Consider the following 21,420-nt stretch of genomic DNA (forward strand, 5'->3'; position numbering starts at 1 on the left):
CAAATCTATTCAGATACAGGCTTTGTTCGCAAGGATCAATTTTCCAAGCAGTGTTCTGAGCATGGGGGCTATGTAGCGGCAAAACAGGAATGGAATGGAATTGCATGGAATTCCACCAGCGCAGCAGTGAGCCATTACCCTCTCCTTCTCCAGGCACACAGTTCACCCATCTATGTTTGTTCACAGGTTTGGAGCTTTAATCCATTTTTTTACTAATGAAAAGAATGTTATTTTTGCTTTTTTTTTTTTTTTTAATGAAAGGAAAGCCAAAATCTATTCAGATACAGCTTTGTTCTGCAAGGATCAATTTTCCAAGCAGTGTTCTGAGCATGGGGGCTATGTTGCCACTTAATTTTATGCAGTGATTGTGTCATAAAATTCTTTGCTTCTATCAACAGAAATATTTGGGGTTAGATATCTGCATACTCTTGGAAGCCAATTCTGTGGAGATGTATATATTTATTAGTTTCTTTTACATTTTTCAGGTGATATCAAAATTATCAAACAAGTCTACACTATCTCAGGTATGTTAATCACATTTTAAATATGCAAAGTTGACATAGTGCACAGTATGGTCAAAGGAAAGGTAGAAAGACTCAAAGAGACTTTAGTGGTTTCAGAGCAGACCTGTAAATAGGATCCTGTATCTAGTTATGCCACTGTAGAGTCTATATGAGTTAAAGTTTAGAATATTTTCTTCCAGATGCTGGGGTTAGATACCACAGCACCTATATTTTAAATACGTGTTTACTTAAGCTGAAGTTTAGATTGTGGTCAGAGTTCATACTCTGTAGAATATAGACTGTATCAGAGCCAAGTCCAGTAAAATTTGTTCATCAGATTAGTCTATCTTTCAGTATTATGGTTAACAGCAAGATTGTTATTATATTTTATGTATACAGATCTTTTGATGTTTTAAATTCTTACCTTTTCATACATCTCTGATTGAAATAGCCTAATTCATTACATTTCCTCAATGGATACAAAGAGAAAAGGATTCACTCAATGAAAATATGTTGCCGTACTTAGCAAAATTACGCTCATGTTACTAAATATTAAGACAAATACTGATAGGAATTTAGAACATTTGGATGAATTCCTCAAACCAGCATTTTCGCCCACCCACTTAAGCTTTGTATGAATTTGGGAAACTGAATTGTCAAGAATCTCAAGTTCAGGTTTTGTATGTAAAGTTAACAGTGCTTCCCATCTTTAATGAAGCTAAAAACCTTGAGAGGAATAGCCTGAAAAATAAATAAATAAATAAATAAATAAATAAATAAATAAATACCAACCTTTTTCTGGAGAAAAAAAAAAAAAGTGTTTTTATCAGGCTCTCCTCTTCAGGCTTCTCCTCTTCTCCTCTCCTTATAAATTTAATTTAGGATGTGATTGTGCATTACTTTCCTAGTCCTTTATATTGTACCATTGGAATAAAGGAGATTATTTTAAATTACTTCCCAGTTTTGTTGGTCTGATCTCTATGTTGGTTCATCTCCACAATCACAGCCAATATATTTTCTAACCACAAAACAATAACAAACAATATCTTGTTCTCTTTGACTGCACTTTAGTCAGTACATTAAGAACAGAGTCCCCTCTAGGTCCTCTAAATTGCCTTGTGCACAATACCAGGCATCTACAGGACGTATAGTTTAAATAGATATAATTTTGCTTTTGACGGCTTGGTTCTAAAGTTTACTTTGAAGTTTACTTCAAAGTTAGTGCATTAATGGGATACTTGGTAAACTAAGAGATTTGACCACTGTTCCAGTAGGTACTTCAGGCGCAAAGACTAAGAAAGACAGAAAGGATATCTGGGTTCAAACTGAACTGTAATGGTGTTTACGTGTTATTCATAGCTCTGCATAAAAATGTGAAAATACACAAATTACCAGTCTCACTTCTTTTCTCTTGGTGCATCAGAAATCTGAGTGTTACATTCAGAAGAAACTGCTCCTTGGCAAAGATTTACCTATTCATGCACATGGCTTGTAAATATGGCCATAATCCTTCTTGGTAATAAAATATATTTCAGTGAGTTCATTGGTARTGTTACTAGATGACGTTTTAATGCATTTGTGTCTTTCTCTGTGTGTCTATATCCATACCACTGAGGAGCTAAATAGCAGGAGAGTTCCAAAAGAGCTCTAGTTCTAATAAGAAATAAAACCTATAACAGATCAGGTTTTGATCCAGTATGAACATTAAAAGATATTATGTTCCTACAGGAGTAGGCTTTGCATTTTATGTTAATATGTATTATCTGCTATTTTAGACAGAGCTCAAGGGAAATGGAAATATAAACAAAAGACTTGCATCAATTGTGGAAGATGAAGAGGAGGATGAGGAAGGAGAAGACGAGAACAGCTCTCTTTCACCTATCCATACAAGAAACACAAATTCCTCTCAGCAGAAAAAGGGTGGAAGCAATAAGAGCTACTTAGGGAGAAACTTGAAACAGCTGGCCTCAGGAACCGTGCCGTTCAACTCACCCATCCGTGCTTGCAGTTCAAACCCCTCAAGAACCAAGCATGAAACAGAACTCCATTACTACTCCAGAAAGAAAGAGAAAAACCTTAAGCTACATCTTTCAGCACTGAACAACAGTGGTCCACCAGACCTCAGTCCAAGGCAAGAGTTGTGAATTGTTTTCTTCTTCTTTATTGTGTAACTTTGTTAGAGAATGGTATGTATAGTAAATATTAGGAAACATTTATTGTTCTTTAATAGTTACTACTTTCTTGAAATGTCAACATTTCATTAATCCTGCAGAGAAGGAAAAGTCCTAATATTATAGGAACTATCACTATACAGAATTTTATATATTTAGGGCTCTGTTGAGAGGTAACCAATTTCTAAAGCCATTTAGATGGCTTTCTAAAGCCATTTAGAAAGCAAGTAAATAATAATAATGCATAACAGTGTAAACATAAAAATTACTATAAATGAGGACTCTAATGGAAAACTACTGCCTAGAAATTTTAGAAAATATTTCAGGCTTTTTAACATTTGAGAAGGGAAACTTGATGCTAGACGTCATATAGAAAGGAACTGCATAGTTGAGAAAATATGTTCTATTACTACGACAAAACAAAAGTTTTATAATGGTTTATTGCAGTACCAATACTGCATAATTTTAAATATTTATATTTTTTTACTAGTCAAATTATTTATGGAACTCATTTCCAGATTGTTGCAATATAATCAGTAATTGCTAACCACCCAAGAATTTTGGGACTAGTTCTTCATGTAAATTATAGTCACTTCCCTGATATTTGAGAAACTGCAGCAGTTGACCTTTCAGTTCAGGTTTTGGGTTCTGTAATTTGAAATATTTTGCATTTTCAAAAACTTTCTTTGTTTACGTGGAGCAGAGTAGTGGTTTCAGCAACTTAGTATTACAAACATGACATTGCTGCGGCTTGACCAATATTTGTTTAGCTCTGTTAAGGCACTAGTTCCCAAGGATGTGATGATAAAGTCTTCACATGAAAAAGTATAAAGCAATCTTTCTCCTTCATCCTATATTTGATCAGTATATAGACAGGTTTCAAATAGAGGCAAGTAACAAGTGGATTCTTGTTTTGCCAAGGCAACAGGAGGAATATGTGGAAAACTCTCCTACATTACTAAAAGTGAAATGTGTAATGGAAAATGTTTCATTTCTTTTGTAGATATCTGATGAATTTGATTCAGGTCAGCTATCACTGAAGGTCATTATACTTTGCCAAACAAGCAGTAATTCAGGGAAAAGATATCTTTCATATTTTCACTTGAAATACAATTTGATTCATTATAGATCTGAACACATACAGCCAGGCTACAAAAGCCTTGGGTGCCAAAACAAATGTGGAACAAATTTTGTTGCATACATTATTTCTATAATAATATATATATGTTTTATATATATATATATTTATATATACTGTTTTTAACTGTATTCCTTTTAATAGGCTGGAACATCGGCTTGTAAAATACAGGCTTTTGGGATCTGATTTCAAGACAAAAATTATTTACTAAATAAGACAATTCCAGACATATTATTTACTAAAATACAGTGCTTATATATTCAGAACATTGAAAATGGCAACAGATTAAAAAACTTTCTTAATAACCATTTTTAATGACAATGAGAAAAATAAGATCTTAATAATAGTCCTAATTTTTGTGTGCTTCTGAACAGAAGTGTAAGTAAGGGGATATGAAGAAATTGGCTTGGGCTTAAGTGCCCAATCAGTACAGCCAAGGTGATTTTTAAAAGAATGCTGAACTAGATTTAAAAAAAGACCTTTTCTAGTTAGATCAGATAACAGTGACATTGCAGGCCAGGTCTAGAAATGCATTTTTGYCTTCAGCCTGCATACAAAACTGCTCTGTGCAAGCAAGTGAGATTTAACCTAATCTTAATTTAAGAATAGCTGTCTGTACTATGAACCTCTTTGGACTGTGGTGTACAGAGACACTCCAGTAAATCCATTTGCCCAGGCTTCGAGTCTACTTAAATAACAGAAAGCTTAAATTTAGAGCCTGATGTGAGTAGGGAGATTTATATTTCACAGCAGCACAGTGAAGGAGCATATTTAGGTTTGCATAGCAGAAGGAAGAACACCAATAAACTACCTTAGATAGTTTGTTTTTACTATATTTACATTCAATATAAGTTCTGTTAGGGCCCAGGCTATGCAGCAAAAGTTGTGGTGGGTTTCAAACTGATTAATTATGTTTGGTCTCATATCATTTGTTCCAAGAGTAAATTTAATCCTTAGTGACTTACAAGAAATTATATCAACATAAGAGTTCTTATATTTTTCTAAATATAGTGCAATTCAAAATTCACCGTTTCTTAAAAAAAAAAATCCCTTCAGAGATAAGTTTGAGAATAATTATGAATGTGATCTTTATGGAGCTGCTTAAAACCTCTATCATCAAGCCCCTACATTTTTTTCCAGAATTGTTGATGGAATTGAAGATGGAAATCGTAATGAGGAAAGCCAAACCTTTGACTTCAGCTCTGATCAGATCAGGCAGGAATCCAGGGTATCTCCTACAATTGGAGGTAGGTGTAGTCTGAGAAATCATTCAGTAGAAAAAACAGTTTTCATAATTGCTACTTGTTCTCCTTTGCTTATTTTTTTCTTAAAAGGATAATTCCTTGCAAGTGGCATAAATGGGTATAATGTGTAACTATATTCAGTACCATTTACTGGCCCCTCTAGAAAAATACAACAAGGCCTATAGGTCAACTTTCCTTCTCCCATTAACAGCTGGTCGTGATAGGCAGCTTACAAGGAATTCTGTATTTTCCTGAATTATATATAAGGTAGTAATACTGCAGGATCAGCTGTAGGTCTGATGCTTCCAGACCTCTGAGCATGGAAGGTACATAACAAATGGCAAAATTCAATATTGAGGCATTTTAATATCGAATGAAAAAAATCACAAAAAGGCAAATTTGACATCTAAGTTTTGTTAAATTGGGGTGGGGCAGGAGAGATTGGAGCATCATGCTTTTCAAAAAGTGAAAAACACTCCTTCTTGTGTGGTTTTGTGTGGGAGTGAAAACATGAATAGCAGGTGGTATTAGGCAGCTTTAAATGACCTGCACTGTGTCAAGTTTGGTGAAACAGCAGCACAGAGAAACAAAAGAGGCCAGGAAAAATAAAAAGAAATTTGAAAGAGAGAGAGAACATAGTGGACTAATGCTGAAGTGAAATACCCAGAACAGTTTTACACCTTTTGCACAGATGCATAGAGGTCATAAGGTCACATCACTTCCCCACAAAGTAAAACACACATCACTTCCCCACAAAGTAAAACAGAGGTGTCACACCACCGTTACCAGCACTGTCGTTCTTGATCGTTGCAGTCTGAGCCTGGAGCAAGGAGTACAGCTTAGCTCATTTGCACCTTTCTTACACATTTTTTTCTGAGTATTTTATACTGAGTATTTTATTTTCATTTGATCCAAGCAAAAGCTAGATCCAAACTTAAAGTGATTGACAAGTGATAGACTGACATTTCTAAATCCAAGTTGTTATACATCTCTCATTTACATGTAATTCAATTATTTTCAGAAGCMGAAATTGGTGCAGCTGTGCTTGTTATCAAAGCAGAAGAGACCAAACAGCAGATCAGTAGACTTAATAATGAGGTAAGGAAATAGAGAGGGAGTGGGAGGGATTAACAATGATTCGAGGAATGCTGGGGGTGGAGGAAAAAGAAAAAAGAACTTGTGAGTCTAATAAATGTGGGTTTGATTTTGAAAAACTGGATAAGGTTATTAAATCCAGTAAAGCTCAAGATTTAAAACTTTTTCAAAGAGTTATTTGCTGCAGAAAAACTATATAAAACCTTGTGTCATATGCTTGAGTCAAAAATAATTTAAAGCTAGATTAACATAGTTAGTACACCCAATTTTATTTAGGATTTTTTCTCTTGTTCCTCTCACACTACTTGAGCATTATCAGAACTAAACAGATATTCATCCATTCCTGCTCAGGGAATTTGTCCTGAAAAATACAGGGTTGATATTACTCAACTGTGTTTTCCATCCTTCCCCCCAAATAACTTCAAACTTGTAGCCCACTATCAATCTGACACTTAGAGGAGAGTTTCTCTGGCTGAAAAAAAAAATCTTTTGTAATACCATGTTTTCAGTTTGTTTGATTTGGTTCATATCTCCAGTCACTGCAGTACTTCACCTTACAAAATGAAAGCATCTTACAAAATGAAAGCAAGAATTTAGAGACAATTTTATCAATTCATATGAGGAAACATTTAAATGTGTACTTTTTGAAGTCCAGCTACACACCTTGCATCATTTTTTTTATCTCTTTTGCTAGCACAGACATTAAGATTTTTTTTTTGCATTCTGTTTACAGAATAAAATGTTTAAATACATTTTATTTATGTATTATTATATTGCGATATGTGAAGTAGTGAGATTATAAATGTCACTTTATGTCTTTGTGTAAAATGTCTGTTACAGGAGGATCAGGTTGCTTTAATCAGATAGCTTACAGGTCCTAAATTTCAATTGTAGGTATGTATGGCTAGAGTACTCTGAATGCATTTATTTTTCTAATAAATATTTATCTATTTATTTATTTTCCTAAGTCCCTTAGCAAAAATAATAGCATTATGCATTCTATCTAAGCAAGTTTATTAAATAAGAACACATTTATACGTGTGAGCAAGCTGAAGTCTGTGTGACATAGACATAAAATATGGAACAAAACTGGCTTGGGACAAAAAAAAAGTGTGGGACTAGCTGGTGTGAATTTAGACTTAAGGTAACATTCAGGGATCAGCTCCCAAAGAGGTGGGTATCCCCCAAATTGTTCCATGGATCAAAATCTACATTGAATCTGTGTCCTTAGAAGACTCTGTATTGCCCATTTTATATGGTTGTATATCCACATACTCAAACATTCCCCTAAGAGTTTACAAACCAGTGATTTGCTACCTATTTAAATGAGTCTATGAATAGCCTTCACCACTCATACTACTAGAGCAGACTGACTGCCAATAGTAGTTAAAATGCTAGCAGACCTAGAATTTTAACTTTTCTGTTAAGACATGCAGCCTCCTTTTTAAAAAAAGAAACTGGGACAAAACAGGTCAAAAGTAGCCAGCAGCAGCAAACATCACGATTAATACATTTTCTAGTGGAGATCAAAAAGATTAATCAGCAAATGTAGTAATAAGTGTGTTTCAAGAAAGGCAATTGCATTACAACAGTTCACTAGATAGCTTTAAACTCTTTCATCTGGTTGTTGGGGGAAACAGACATGTGTCTGTCCCTTTAGACATTCAGGACAGTGTTTTGTTAGCAAAGGACATAAAAGAGTGTACAGCTAAATCAACAAAAGCTGCACCCATCTGAGATAAGCACTGGAATTCTTGGCCACATTTCAGTTGTATGACATAATCCAAAGGGAAGATCAGATACTTAAGAATGAGACTTACAAAAGATGTTAAGGACAAGTGATTTAAGCCTTGATTCCACTTTTTAATGTTTATTTGGTATTAACTTCAGGAATAACAGAGCCACTTATTTCCTCTAAGGATCCTCAGATAGAATGGTTCTCCTGGAGCTGGGTAGCAAAGACAGCAAAACCTCTTTCTTATGCAAAAGAACAGAAACTTCAACATGCCCCAAATTCCTAAGGTACCATGTCCATGGTWTGCCAGCTCAGCTGAGTAGCTCAAACTCACACCCAACTTTTTAATTCCCTCTGCTAGCCTCACTTCTTAGTTTCAACCTGAATGAGAACCAGGCTGGCAGCCAGGACTTTCTGCTCCTGTTCACTATTATAGGGTGAAGTGGAATAGGACTGCTTAATATCTCCCCATGAAAGCTGTTCCATTTAGTCCTCCTCTTTTTTTTTTTTTTTTTTTTTTTTTTTTTTTTTTTTTTCCTTTTCTTTTTTTTTTTTTTTTTTTTTTTTTTTTTTTTTTCCTCCCCCTCTCTCAGTCAGTGAATATTTAGACTGACTTTGATTATAGTTCAGCACAAAGTGATAGAGTTATGGCTTAGGTTCTCACTCTTACAAACGTTCAATTAATTAAGCAACAGTTTAAAGTGACTGAAGATGAAGCTTCAAGATTAAGTGATCCAACAGTTTGACACATTTTCTCAGCTGGAACAAGTTTGATTTAAAGTCCTGATCCAAATCAAGTGAGAATTTAGGACAGTCTTCTGTCTTACAAGTTTATATATTTCTTTTGGAGAGCTGCAGACACACAAGGCAGCACCCAAGGCCCATTTATTTTTCTGAAGATTGATCAGATGAGTGTACACAAACATTCAGTACATTTTTCAGAGGCAATATTTCTCTGAAGCAATCCTACATAACTACTGAAATAAATTGAGTAGCCTACTAAAAATCCTTCCTAATACTCTGAGATACTCTAAAGGCCAAAGGTTCACACTGGGACACTGCCTAGGACACAGTGTCAATGCCTGTACTCTGCTACTCATTTAGTTCTGTGTCATTTCAGTGCAAACTCTGTGAAAGGAGCTTGGAAATACTTTGATTCAAAGAGTAGCAATTAAATCTGGATTATTTAAGATGTAGCAATGTTAAAAATATGAAAATACTCAAGTTTTAGTCATTCTCTTTCTCTACTACTTTGCAGGATATGTGAGTGTAGCTCCTCATGACTCTCATGCTCAGATACACAGAACATAGTTACAGCAGAGCACACAGACTGACTCAGGTTTCTTCCTTCTCATGTCCCAAGTCCTCTCCATGCTTGACTCAGCTCCTGAGCCACACCATACTGCTAAATTAGTCAAAACTAAGAGTCACTGCCAGAAGAGCTACAGTGTTGTGCCTATTGGTTCATCAGACCTCAGCTTGCTTAGCCAATTGGCCCAGGGCACAGACACCTTAAGTGTGGCTCTGCACATATTTGCCCATTGGGAGAGGCKCTCAGAGGTCCAAACATTATCCAGAAACATACATTTGCATTTATAAACATGTATTTATTAACATTTATAAACATTGATATGTACAAAAACAGTGCAAACCAAGAACAAGGCATTACTTAAATAAGGAATTTGCAGGGGGCTTATTTCATATTTTACCACTACTACAGAGTACTTAAGAGATCTACTCACCATTTTTACCCATTCAACTGGAAAATAAACATAAGAAGTATTGCCAGGTTTTGTGCTAGAAAATTGCTTTCTATTTAGCTACACTTTAGAACAGATAGTGGGAACTCAGCTTATTTTAATTTTAGCTTTCTAATTAGCAAGTGCTTAAAATAATCTAAGCGTTAGGAACTTAATTCCGATCAATGAAAGTGAATTCACAGGAATATTTTTCTTTTTTGTTGAAGAGATTCAGCTAACATACTGAACATAAATAAACACTAAGCACACTAAATAAACATTTATTTAGTGATCTAAGTAATCTAGATCAGTTAAATTTTATAATTAGAATATTTTAAACATATATTGCATCCAGTTGCAACCAGTTCTCTCTGAGGAGGGAAAAAATGCATATTTCTTTTTTAGCAGAATAGAGTTATTAATACTAAAAATTCATACACAAGATGCATATTGTAATTTTATAACCAGTGACAAAAAAATGGCAAAATTTGGTAAAGAAGTTAATCAGGTCTATACTTTTACATATGGATTTATTGGAAAAGACCTATCTGTAGCTTGATAATTCATCTGATTTAGAGTAATTGAAAATATTTTGCTTGTAACAAGTTCATAAGCGCATTATCGCATAAGAAAAATGATTTTGCAACAATGAAAACCTAATAATTTGCTCTAGAAAACGTCCTTAAATCAAAATAAATGTAGCAAAAGAGCAAGCTAATGGCACTTATTGTGATAATGAAAAATAAGTGTGAAAAATAAGTGTTTTACCCATTTTATACGAAGTTTTTGTACTTAAAATCCCAAAGTCCTGAAAGAATAGGTAATCTTTCAAGCTAATACCTTTTTTTTCTACACTAGTTTAATGGTTGTGAACAGATGAAGACAAGGGTGGCCGATGTTCTAAAGCTTTTTTTTTTTTTTTTTTTTAATTTTTTTTTTTTTTTAAGGAGGACCTAAGATATACATAGGACAGAGGGCTTACACATCATGGTGGCTCTTCTGTACTTGGTTCTGTACTTGGTGGATAAGACACCATGTCAGACACATAAATGAATCAAGAGAGGAAGCAATGGAGTGTAAAAATTTACTAGGCAAAAGAAGTTGACTTAGTCGTAATACTTCTATTAAAACTTATGATAGGAAATAACCATTATCCAGTTAACTCTAATAGAAATTTATTTAAAATGTCTGTTTTCCTAATACCCTCTATAAATGTCCACATGTAAATTCACCACTATTTGTTTTATGCTTATGAGATACAAGAAAAAGCTGCTGCAATCCTCTTTCTAAAAACAGTTTACACTGTAATACTTTCTAGCATGTCTCAGCAAACCTAATTCCCCCCCGTCTTTCTTTGCTCTTCACATTTTCTAAGACTTACTTAGCAACATTTTCCATTGTCACCAATTTGTTGGGTCTTTTAAAACTCAAAGTATCTTATGCTACACCAACCCAATCAAGAGAGACTAGAAGCCACTTCCTGCATCCGTTTATAAAAACCTGCTTTTGATATGTCCTAGAAGTATGATTACTGCATGCAACGTGACTTAATGAAACTCCCCAATTCCTTTTCTATAATACTCCATATATGCTGTTATTCCCTGTTTTATGCTTATGCTTACATCTCTGACATTTTCCTTTCAGAAGTAATATTTGRCATTTAATTTTGTTGAATTTCATGTTATTGATATTTAAAAGTGTATTTAATGACTAGATGGAATTCACATTCAAATAGTGAATAGAAACAGATTACGATAAGCCCTTAAAAGGCCTGATTTGAAATGTCCTCCCAGAATGACAGCAGACCATTGATCATAAACCATTCCACTCAGGTGTGCATCCAATTCACAGGGATTACATTTAGATCATATTTTTGTAATTGGCATAGGAGAGAGTCATATGGGTGTTAACTTCTCAGTAGTCTTTTGACAAGATATATCAACAGATTCTTATCTATACAGCCAGTTATTTGTTATAGAAGAGAATTAGATTGTTTTGCCATGATATATTCTTGATAAGTTTATATTGCCTGATCTCAGCTATTTTGTTAGGTGCTGATAGAAATTGTTTGCTTAATAACTCCTTATGTCACCACTGGGATCACACACAACTCCTTACCATTTCTTTCAACAGCAGACATTCATTTTTTTTTTTCTCTTCTCCCATCTACCTGGGATTTTTCTGATCCATCATGAGCTCTCAAAAGTCAGTAACAAGTCAGTCAGAGACTCTCTCCGATAACTTCTGAAGCACCTGAGGCAGCAATTTCCAAACTGTCTTATATTCCAATATGGTGACACTGTCCTGATTCTTTTAACCTGAAGGCAAAATTTATATACAACTGTAGCCACGGAATTACTGCTATAGCACTGCAGTTTGGGAACTTCATTTTTAAGGATTGGGGTCTTCTAAGTTTGAATGAATTTAGGTTCTCCAGTCTTTTATGCCTCTTCATTTTGTCTTCACTTTTTTAATATCAGCTTCAGTAACCTAACAGTCTCCAGTCATTTAACCAGACTGGTTGCCCTAAAACTGCCTGAGAATTGTTAGTAAGACAGCAGAGAAACCAGTAACAATTTTTCATATTCATACATGATTTGATGAGGTTCCAGATCTCTAGAGTTACTTTGCTGAAACTGAAACATCATATCACTGCCTAAATATTATACAACGATATGAAGTCAGATTAGTTGCACTGGACTTTTTTCCCAACTAACTTCATTCCTAAAACATCATTAGATCATAAATGTCTGTCCTCACAATGCCAACAGCCACAAAGGTGATGGAAATTGGTAAAAAGTCTTTCTTAGCTTAATTTTCACCACATTCATTCACCAATGCTCTTGTCTATTTGGCTCCTGTAACATGTTCTCCAAAACCTTCCTCTCTCAAGCCATTTTGTCTCTAGGGGCAGGGTGATAATTTAAAAAAAAAATTTAAATCGTATAATGTTTTTGAATTCTTAGTTCAGTGAGTGGAGCTGATTTACAGAAACTATAATAGAACAAGAAATAGAACTACTTTCTTTCCAATTTTGCTCTTGTTCTGTGGAGGATAATAATGTAGCCAAACCCAGCTGTAAGTGTTCTTCTCAACAGCTTTTTAAAAATGTCCCATCAGAAAAATATATACTGTATGTCTGATTACATGAAAATTAATTTGTGTCAGACATATAATTGATGGCCTTTTTACCTGAGGGTGAAGAAAGTGCCTGTGAATTAGCCTTTTCCATTTTTGACAAGTGATTTATCCTTTTGAAGATAAATGTGCCGTCTTGAGTTTTCAGATTACTTTCACTACCATCACTATGAGAAATGATGGGGTTTTTTCCCCCAGCAATAATGACAGTGATTTGACCTAAAATAAATTGACTAGCTGCCCCTTGAGGCAAAGTTCATTTGTGGCCCTCTAGAGTTATTTTTCTTTATTAAAAATAATTGACCCATTTTAGCTTCCTACAATCTTTCCCTTAGGAAGAAGGAAAAAAAATACATTTTGGTGAGCTGGTCATTTTGATGCCTAGATTAGGTTGTTGTTTCCCAGAATATCCCTGTGATGTCGTGAGTAATGTCCCTATTCAGACCTAAACTTGCTTTGCAAAACAAGTATCATTTAAAGACRATTTTTTCTGCGTAGGATGTATTTTTATTGAACTAATTTAATTATTTCAATATGAYACACTTGGTATAACATGTAGGTGTGATAAGGTGAGTCAGTAGACTATTTCCCATATGTATATTAGTTGATTGTATCTCTTTTAATAAAAGATATTGTGTATTGTGCCATGTAATCAGTGCTGATCTTAGAAGAAAAAAAAAAAGAAAGAAAAAAAGGTAAAACGTATTTGAGGAATGTTTGCAAAATGTGCATACTGCATAAATAAGTATTGGAGAATTTTGTTCTACCCTTACAGGTGACAACTTTAACTCAAGAAGTCTCACAGTTAAGTAGAGATATGAAGAATGTGATGCGCCTTCTGGAGAACCTACTGGCACCACAGAAGCCTCCGGGGGTGTGCGCAGTGCACGGCCTGTCCAGGAGCCCGACCACAGGAAGTCTGCAGACTCGCATGGCTTGGACTACRCACCAAACTTGCACGCACATGCAAGCAGGGAACATTGCTTGCACGAAAGCACAACTTTGCCGGGGTAGTACATTGTGTGACATTTGGGATACAGATCTATCTTCGGTAGGCAGCAGTCCCCAAAGAACTGAATCCAACAATCAAAATTCTATGGACAGTGAATTTTACTATACTTCAGGCCTTGAAAGTTCACCCTCCCAGTATCAGGTAAATCAGAAAGATAATCTACAGTTTTTAAGATGCACATCTCCCCACTCRGACACTACCTTGACTCCTCTTCAGTCCATTTCAGCAACTCTTTCTTCTTCAGTATGCTCCTCATCGGAGACGTCGCTGCACCTCGTGCTCCCCAGCAGATCCGAGGAAGGTAGCTTTAGTCAAGGCGCAGTCAGCTCCCTGAGCCTGGAGAACCTGCCAGGATCTTGGGACTTTGAAGGAACAGCAGGAGCAGTTTCAGCACGAGCCACAGATTTCCCATTGGACATTGTGACAAGCACAAGGGATGTTAAAGATAACCAAGCCATAGATGTATAATAAGAAAAAGTTAACTGTTACTCAAAGCATGTTCCACAGCTGCCAGTTTTCTATCTAGAGACTACTGCACAACTGCTTTGTTTGACCTTTTCTCTAACAATCAAGACCTGAAAAAAAAAAAGAAAAAAAAGAAAAGAAAAAAAAAAGAAAAAGAGAAATCAGATTTATAGAAAGCAAGAAAAGGTATTTCTGGTTCATACTTTAGGGAAACATTTCTAGATTCTAGAAGCATGTTGAAAAGCATTTTGTATACAGATGTAACTTACTGGTCTGTTTGGCAGACTTTTGTGATCGAAAGACCCTGAGGGTCATGAGCAGCTAGAAGTCTGGAACAAAAGAACTGTCATGGGCAGCTTTTGTTCATCGAAGCAAAGATTTTCCCTGAGTGGCTGATGGTTGTTCCCAAACAATATCTATGGCACTATTTGTTTGAGGTGATCATGGGTCCTGCTGGTGTGTTTGTCAGTTCTGTGAGGGCAGAGGGACTATTATTGCTGCATGTCATCTAGACAATCAACCAAATAGATTTGGTAGAGAATGGATAGTTGTTGCACGTTATTTGTCATGTAAATGAAACCTCCTAATTTATCAAAAAATACTATTTTTATAAACTTGCTATGAAATATGTACTTTAAGACTATTTAAAATATTTATATGGAAAATAAGACTTGGTTCTCATTTTGGAAAAAGCTTGCAGTTTTAACAAGAAATGCACTGCCATCATGTACTATTAGATCAAAACAATTTATTGTTAAGATGATGTAGTTTACAACTGGAATCCCTTTTATGTGCATGCAATTTGGAATGAATGTATTTATGCTGGTGGAAAACAAATAAAAATCAGCTATTATTTTATTTAAAAAAAAATAAAACACCTGGAATGTTGTATGCTATACTAAGTCAACTATCAATATTTAACATGTGAATTATTATACTGGCAGCAATTAGTATCATTATTTTGTGTCTTATTGCTGTATTTCTATTTCTAAGTTGGTATTTTAGGTAGTCTCTATCTTAGCATTTTATATGTGGCCAAAAATGAAAAGAAATGGAAGCCAGTGAGTAAACTGTGAGAGCAATATTAAAGGAGAAAATTAGGGTGTTGTAGTCAAAGACAGAAGTTTTGAGAAGTTGATTATATTCATTTGCATAACAAAAAAATAACTTCAATCTTTAACATTTCCCTATTCTTCATCCCAGAAAAAGAGATTATAGCTTTGGAAATTTAGTCTAGAACATAATTTAATATCCAAATCCGATGTTTTTTCAGTACTTAGAAAGTTATACAGCTTTCAGCTGTATAAGTTTCAGCTTAGAAATTTATAAGCAAAACAACTATTTTGCACTGATATTTTGATTTATATATTTAAAGATACACAGTATCCATCACATTTGCATGTTCTTTATCAAGCTTCCTAGAAAACACATTTATAACTCCAACTAAACATTTTAAAATGAAGGCCTAAATTAATCTACATTTTATAATGGGAACAAACTGGAAGTAGTTATCAAACTAAATCTTTTCCTCACCACAAATTTATGTTTAACTTCCTTAAGGGCACTGTCTGTGTAGAAACCTCAAAAGCTATGTTTATTGTTAAGACTTTGATGTACACAAGAGCACAAAACCCAGCTGATGGTCTGCACCTGACTTTGCATCCTTTCACAAGATTTTTCCCACTGGTGCAGATTAAAGACAGATTGTCACCTTTCATTTTGAGCTGCCTGAATTTTGTCAGTGCAGCATAGCTTCAGCATAAATGCTTATATATAGCTGTCCCCATTCTCAGTGACAGGGACTAGAGGAGTGCTGACTGAATGCTGCATGTCACTATGTTTAGGAGCTTGCTGCCATAGAATCTTTACTGTTGGAAAAGACCTTTACATTTATCAAGATCAGTTGTAAACCCATCACCACCCACATGCAATCCCACTAGCGTGGAGAAGGATAGCAAATCATTGAATCCTTTCGTTTAGGATTCTCTGGGTAGACACAACATGGCTCTCCACAAATCCTAATTCACTCCCCCTCATGCATCATAAGGTAACCCAGACTGAAGCTATTGCATTGGTGACATGCACAAGCTACTCAAAGCTCTCTGTATCCCAGAGGTTGACTGCAAGTGCACARATATAGCCCTCATCTACCATACTTAGTTCCTGATATCATTGAACAGCTTCTACTTGGCAAATATATATATAGACTGGGAACAGTGCTTGCTTTCTCATTTTACAAGCAATACATAAGTCATATACATTCAAGGTGTTTTATTTCTCTTTTCCTCACTCCCTCCTACTTTCCTGTCTCAATAATAGCACAGAGAAATTAAAGATAGGTTTTTTGTTTGATTTTTCTTCCATTCTAATTTTAAATAAAGTTAAAAGATAACTGGATAACCAAACCACTTTGCATAAATAGCCATAGTTTTACTGCTGTACTTATAAATCTAGAGAAACAAAATGCAAGGACAGTAATTGAGAAGAAATAACACCAGGAAATTTGTCATAAGCAGCTCCTTGTTGTTTTCACATGGCAAATATAAGTTTAATGTAAACAAAGATGAAGAACACTATGTCGAAATACTATATTATTTATATTTGTTATGATATCAAAGAACAGCCACTATCAAAGAACAGCCACTATCAAAGAACAGGCTGTAGAGAGACTGTAAAAGGAGCATCATAGGGATGAGAGTTCCACCTCCCAGAAGAAAGCTGAAGGACATCAGCAAAGGACAAGAATTAGTTCTAGTATGAAATCAAATAAGTAAAAGCAGAAGGGTAGTAAAAGCAAAATCTGAATTTGAAAATTGTTTTTATTTTCTAGTCCCTGATAACATTATAGATGAAAATCTCAAGAAAAGTATCCTCCAACTAGCTCCTGTTGGAAACTACAGCAACAAACAGCAATTTTGAAGGTAAATATAATGACTCACAGGTACAAACAGGAAGCAACCTGGAGTCTGGGAGAAAAATATTAATACAAACCAATAATTCTATAAACAGTGTGGCCATAGAGGATTTCTTGGTTTAAAGCAGCAGTCACTGTAATAGTTGAGTGTTCCTTAAAACACATTCGTGATAAACATGAGTGCAAGCATCCCACACTCTAACATTGAGAAACCCAAATCAGACAGGTTATTGTATTCTTTTTTTTTTTGCAATCAGTTTTACCAAAAAAAAAAACAAAAAACCATAGAATTAATTTTATCTCAGGTTTGTTCTGCCCTTTAATTATTCCCCAACCTACCTGGTAATTTTCTACATTTTCTTTCTTGCCTCTCCCATCACTGTTATTTTGCTTATTCTGTATTGTAACAGTTCTCTTTTCCGCTTGATAATTTTCATGCTTAAGCCTACCTACTCTCTCTACCCTTTTTCCACTCATCTATGTTTTTGCTSAAGTTCCCCTCTGAACTATTCGCTTGTCTATCCACTTAGTACTGGAAAACTCAATCATTTCTTTTCTCATTTCATGTCAGTTCACTGCACATCCTAATCAGTCATGAATAACCTAAACCATTCCTGAATTGAGTGGGACACCAAATTTTGTCACTGTCAAGATGACAAAAGGCAGTAAAACACCAGTGGTATCTTAGCAATATCTCACGCACTGTTTTCTTCACCATATGTTGCAGCTCATAGAATCATAGAATGCTTAAGGTTGGAAGGGAACTCCAGAGGTCCCCTAGTCCAACCCCCCTGCACACGCAGGGTCACCTAGAGCACATGGCACAGGGCTGCATCCAAGCAGGTTTTAAAGATCTCCAAAGAAGGAGACTCCACAACCCCTCTGGGCAGCCTGTTCCAGTGCTCTGTCACCCTCACTGTTAAGAAGTGTTTTCTTAAGTTCCTGTGGAACTTCCRATGTTTCAGTTTGTAGCCATTTCCTGTAACCCTATTGCTGGCCACCACTGAAAAGACATTGATATAAAAAGACACTGATTATAGACACTGATCAGGTCTCCCCTCAGCCTTCTCTTCTCCAGGCTGAACAGGCCCAGCTCTCTCAGCCYTTGCTCATAGGGCAGATGTTCCAGGCCCCTGATCATCCTCGTAGCCCTGCGCTGGRCTCTCTCCAGCAGMTCCACATCMCTCTTGTMCTGGGGAGCCCAGAACTGGACACAGTCTCCAGATGTGGCCTCACCAGGGCTGTGTATAGGGGTACGATCACCTCCCTCGACCTGCTGGAGAAGCTCTTCTTAATGCACCCCAGGATCCCGTTGGCCTTCTTGGCCACCAGGGCACACTGCTGCCTCATGTTCATCTTTTCATCCACCATGATGCCCAGGTCCCTCTCTGCAGAGCTATTCTCCAGGTCAGTCTCTAGCCTGTACTGGTGTCCAGGGTTATTCCTCTCCAAGTGCAGGACCCTGCCCTTGTTGAACTTCATGAGGTTTCTCACTACCTGTCCAGTCTGTCCAGGTCTCTCTGGATGGCAGCAAAGCCCTCAGGGCTATCAGCTACTCCGCCCAGTTTCATATCATCAGCAAACTTGCTGAGGGAGCACTCCATCCCTTCACCCAGTTCATTAATGAATAAGTTGAACAGGACCAGACTGAGGACTGACCCCTGGGGGACACCGCTAACTACAGGCCTCCAACCTGACTCTGCACCAATGATCACCACACTCTGAGCCCTGCCATTAAGCCAATTCCTAATTCACCTCCCTGTCCACTCATCTATCCCACACTTCTGAAGCTTGCTCAGGAGGATGCTGTAAGAGAGAGTGTCAAAAGCTTTGCTGAAGTCCAGATAGATGATATCCACCACTCTGCCATCATCTATCCAGCTAGTCACTCCATCATAGAAGTCAATCAGGTTAGTCAAGCATGATTTCCCCTTGGTGAATCCATGCTGGCTGCTCCTGAGYGCCTTCTTCTCCTCCTYGTGTCTGGAGACAGCAGGCAGGATGAGCTGTTCCATGCTTTTTCCAGGGATGGAGGTGAGGCTCACCGGCCTGTAATTGCCCAGGTCCTCCTTCTTGCCACTTTTGAAGACAAGTGTGACATTGTCTTTCTTCCAGCATCTCCCCCATTCTCCAGGACCTTTCGAAGAGGATGGCGAGTGGCTTAGCTATGACATCCACAAGTTCAYGCAACACTCTGGGGTGCATCCCATCAGGGCCCATGGATTTGTCTCCATTGACAATGCAAAAAAAGAAACTAGGGTCCCCCATTTATTTACTCCTCTTTTCTTGATACATCTTGATGCATCTGGACATGTTTTTAAAGATATAAATTTATGTTGCGTCCCTGAGAATCAATAGATTAAAATATTACATTTAAGCTACAAAGTTCATCACAAACTCTGAATTAACATCTTTTTTTTTTTCTACAAGTCATATCCTCTTCTTCAGATAGCCCTGTTTTGATACACTTGCCAGTTAACTGCCACAAATAATTTAGTCTCTAATTAGTCCATCTGTTAGCCACACACAAGATTTCAAATTACTGCATTTTCAGGGGAACATAACGTGTCAGGAGAGTCACTTGTAGCTTTAAAGAAACTCCATCTTTCCCAAAGGACATTTTGGGCTGGATCCAACTGTTCTTAATTCTTCCAGTGTTTTCTTTGATAAGCCTAAAAACGTTTGGTTACAGAGTTCTATCCTAGTGGAATATACTGCAGCTATTTAATTCTGTTGAGCCTACCATAAAAAGTAACCTCATCTTCCACCAAAAAAAAAAAAAAAAAAAGGAAAGAGAGAGAGAGAGAGAGAGAGAGAGAGAAAGAAGATTCTAATAACATTTTTCAAAGTTAAGAAAGAAGCTTATGCTCCATTGTGGCCCAAATTCCTAGCTACGTGATTGAAAATTAAAAGGTTTGATGTCTGGTTTCCTGACTCCATCCCATGACTCTGCGACAGAAAGGCTCACAGCAGTTCCCAGTTCCAGCAGTTTGCATGATCCTCATACAGAAAAATCAGACAACAGAACATAAGATTGGTAAGACCAGTATCTTTAGAAAACAGTCATATCCTACTCTTTCTTCAGTAAAATGCCTGTCTGCATCTGTTACATGATCCCGTAAACAAAATCTGTCTCATCCCTTCAAAAATGAAAATAAAAATAATTTCATCATTCCCACTGACTTCCCTGTGCACATCTTAAGTTTCTGTTCACACAACCCTGTATTTCTCCTCTCACACATAATCAGTGACAAAAACAATGACAAGAAATAGCAATTTCCTGCTTCCAACGCACAAAGCAAATGCCAAAATATTCTAAAATAAAAACAGACACCACAGGCCATGCACTAAGTGTTAAAAAAAAAAAAAAAAAAAAAAAAAAAAAAAAAAGAAAGAAGGAAAAGAAACCCTATCCTTCTCAAACCCCACACACTTTTTCTTTTTGACTCTGCAGTCAGACACCAAACAAAAACAGTAGCACCATGAGACAAACCAGAACCACATATCTCAATAGGTGGTGGTTTTAAAGATTAATTATGCTCTGTTAAAGGCCAACATTGTCATTCATTTACTTCCCAAGTATTCTTCCACAAAATTTGAACTTAAYGTACACATCTAGTGCAGCTGGATTTCCCCCTATAAAGCACTAATCCACAAAAATACAGATCACATTCTTACTGGGGAAATTTCAACATGATTTCAGTAATGAGGTATATAGCTGTTAAGCAGATTTCTAAAGCCTTCAGAAAGTGAAAATTGTAAGGGTTCCTTCCATCGGACTTRTTTAATGAAAATGATGGGAAAATTGTAAGACATATATTAATCTTTTTTTAATTCTTTCTCACATCAGCCTGAAATTTTTTCCCAAGAACAAATGGTAAAGCTCCTTTCTGCCTTTTGTCTGCAATAAAATCTAATAAATGTACCAAAAAAAAAAAAAAGAAAAAGAAAAAGAAATATATTGGGATTAGGCAAAGCCTGCTTCCCAGGCAAAGGTTAATTTAAACAAAGAAAAACATTGTTATGTCTTTTTCAAAATATTACTTTTTTTTTAATATCATTGATAATGTCTCCTAGAACTAAGTTTGTAAAACAGAGACTTAACCAGAGTGTTTCTGTAACCAGGTACTAGACTGAAAGTAAAACAGAAAACAAATAAAAAAAAAAAACACAGCATCTTTTGACAATACTTTCACTACAGCATAGCACACAGTCTTTAGAAGAATTAGTTGCCCTTTGCTTCCATAACAAAAATGTATTTAAAAA

General features: G+C 36.0%; 1 protein-coding gene across 1 annotated transcript in view; it reads left to right on the forward strand.

Annotated features, from left to right (window-relative positions):
* KCNH8 (potassium voltage-gated channel subfamily H member 8) overlaps positions 1–14,336 on the forward strand; it is a 161,328-nt gene extending 146,992 nt beyond the window's left edge. Inside the window, exons 12-16 of the mRNA XM_026050813.1 lie at positions 486–524; positions 2,279–2,634; positions 4,953–5,059; positions 6,078–6,154; positions 13,539–14,336. Coding sequence (XP_025906598.1) covers positions 486–524; positions 2,279–2,634; positions 4,953–5,059; positions 6,078–6,154; positions 13,539–14,243 — 1,284 coding nt within the window. The 3' untranslated portion in view covers positions 14,244–14,336. The remainder of the gene's footprint in view (positions 1–485; positions 525–2,278; positions 2,635–4,952; positions 5,060–6,077; positions 6,155–13,538) is intronic.
* The last annotated feature ends 7,084 nt before the right edge of the window (positions 14,337–21,420 follow it).

The sequence above is a fragment of the Nothoprocta perdicaria genome, unplaced genomic scaffold (genome assembly GCF_003342845.1).
Source record: "Nothoprocta perdicaria isolate Ctin4 unplaced genomic scaffold, notPer1 scaffold_70, whole genome shotgun sequence".
Lineage (NCBI taxonomy): Eukaryota > Metazoa > Chordata > Aves > Tinamiformes > Tinamidae > Nothoprocta > Nothoprocta perdicaria.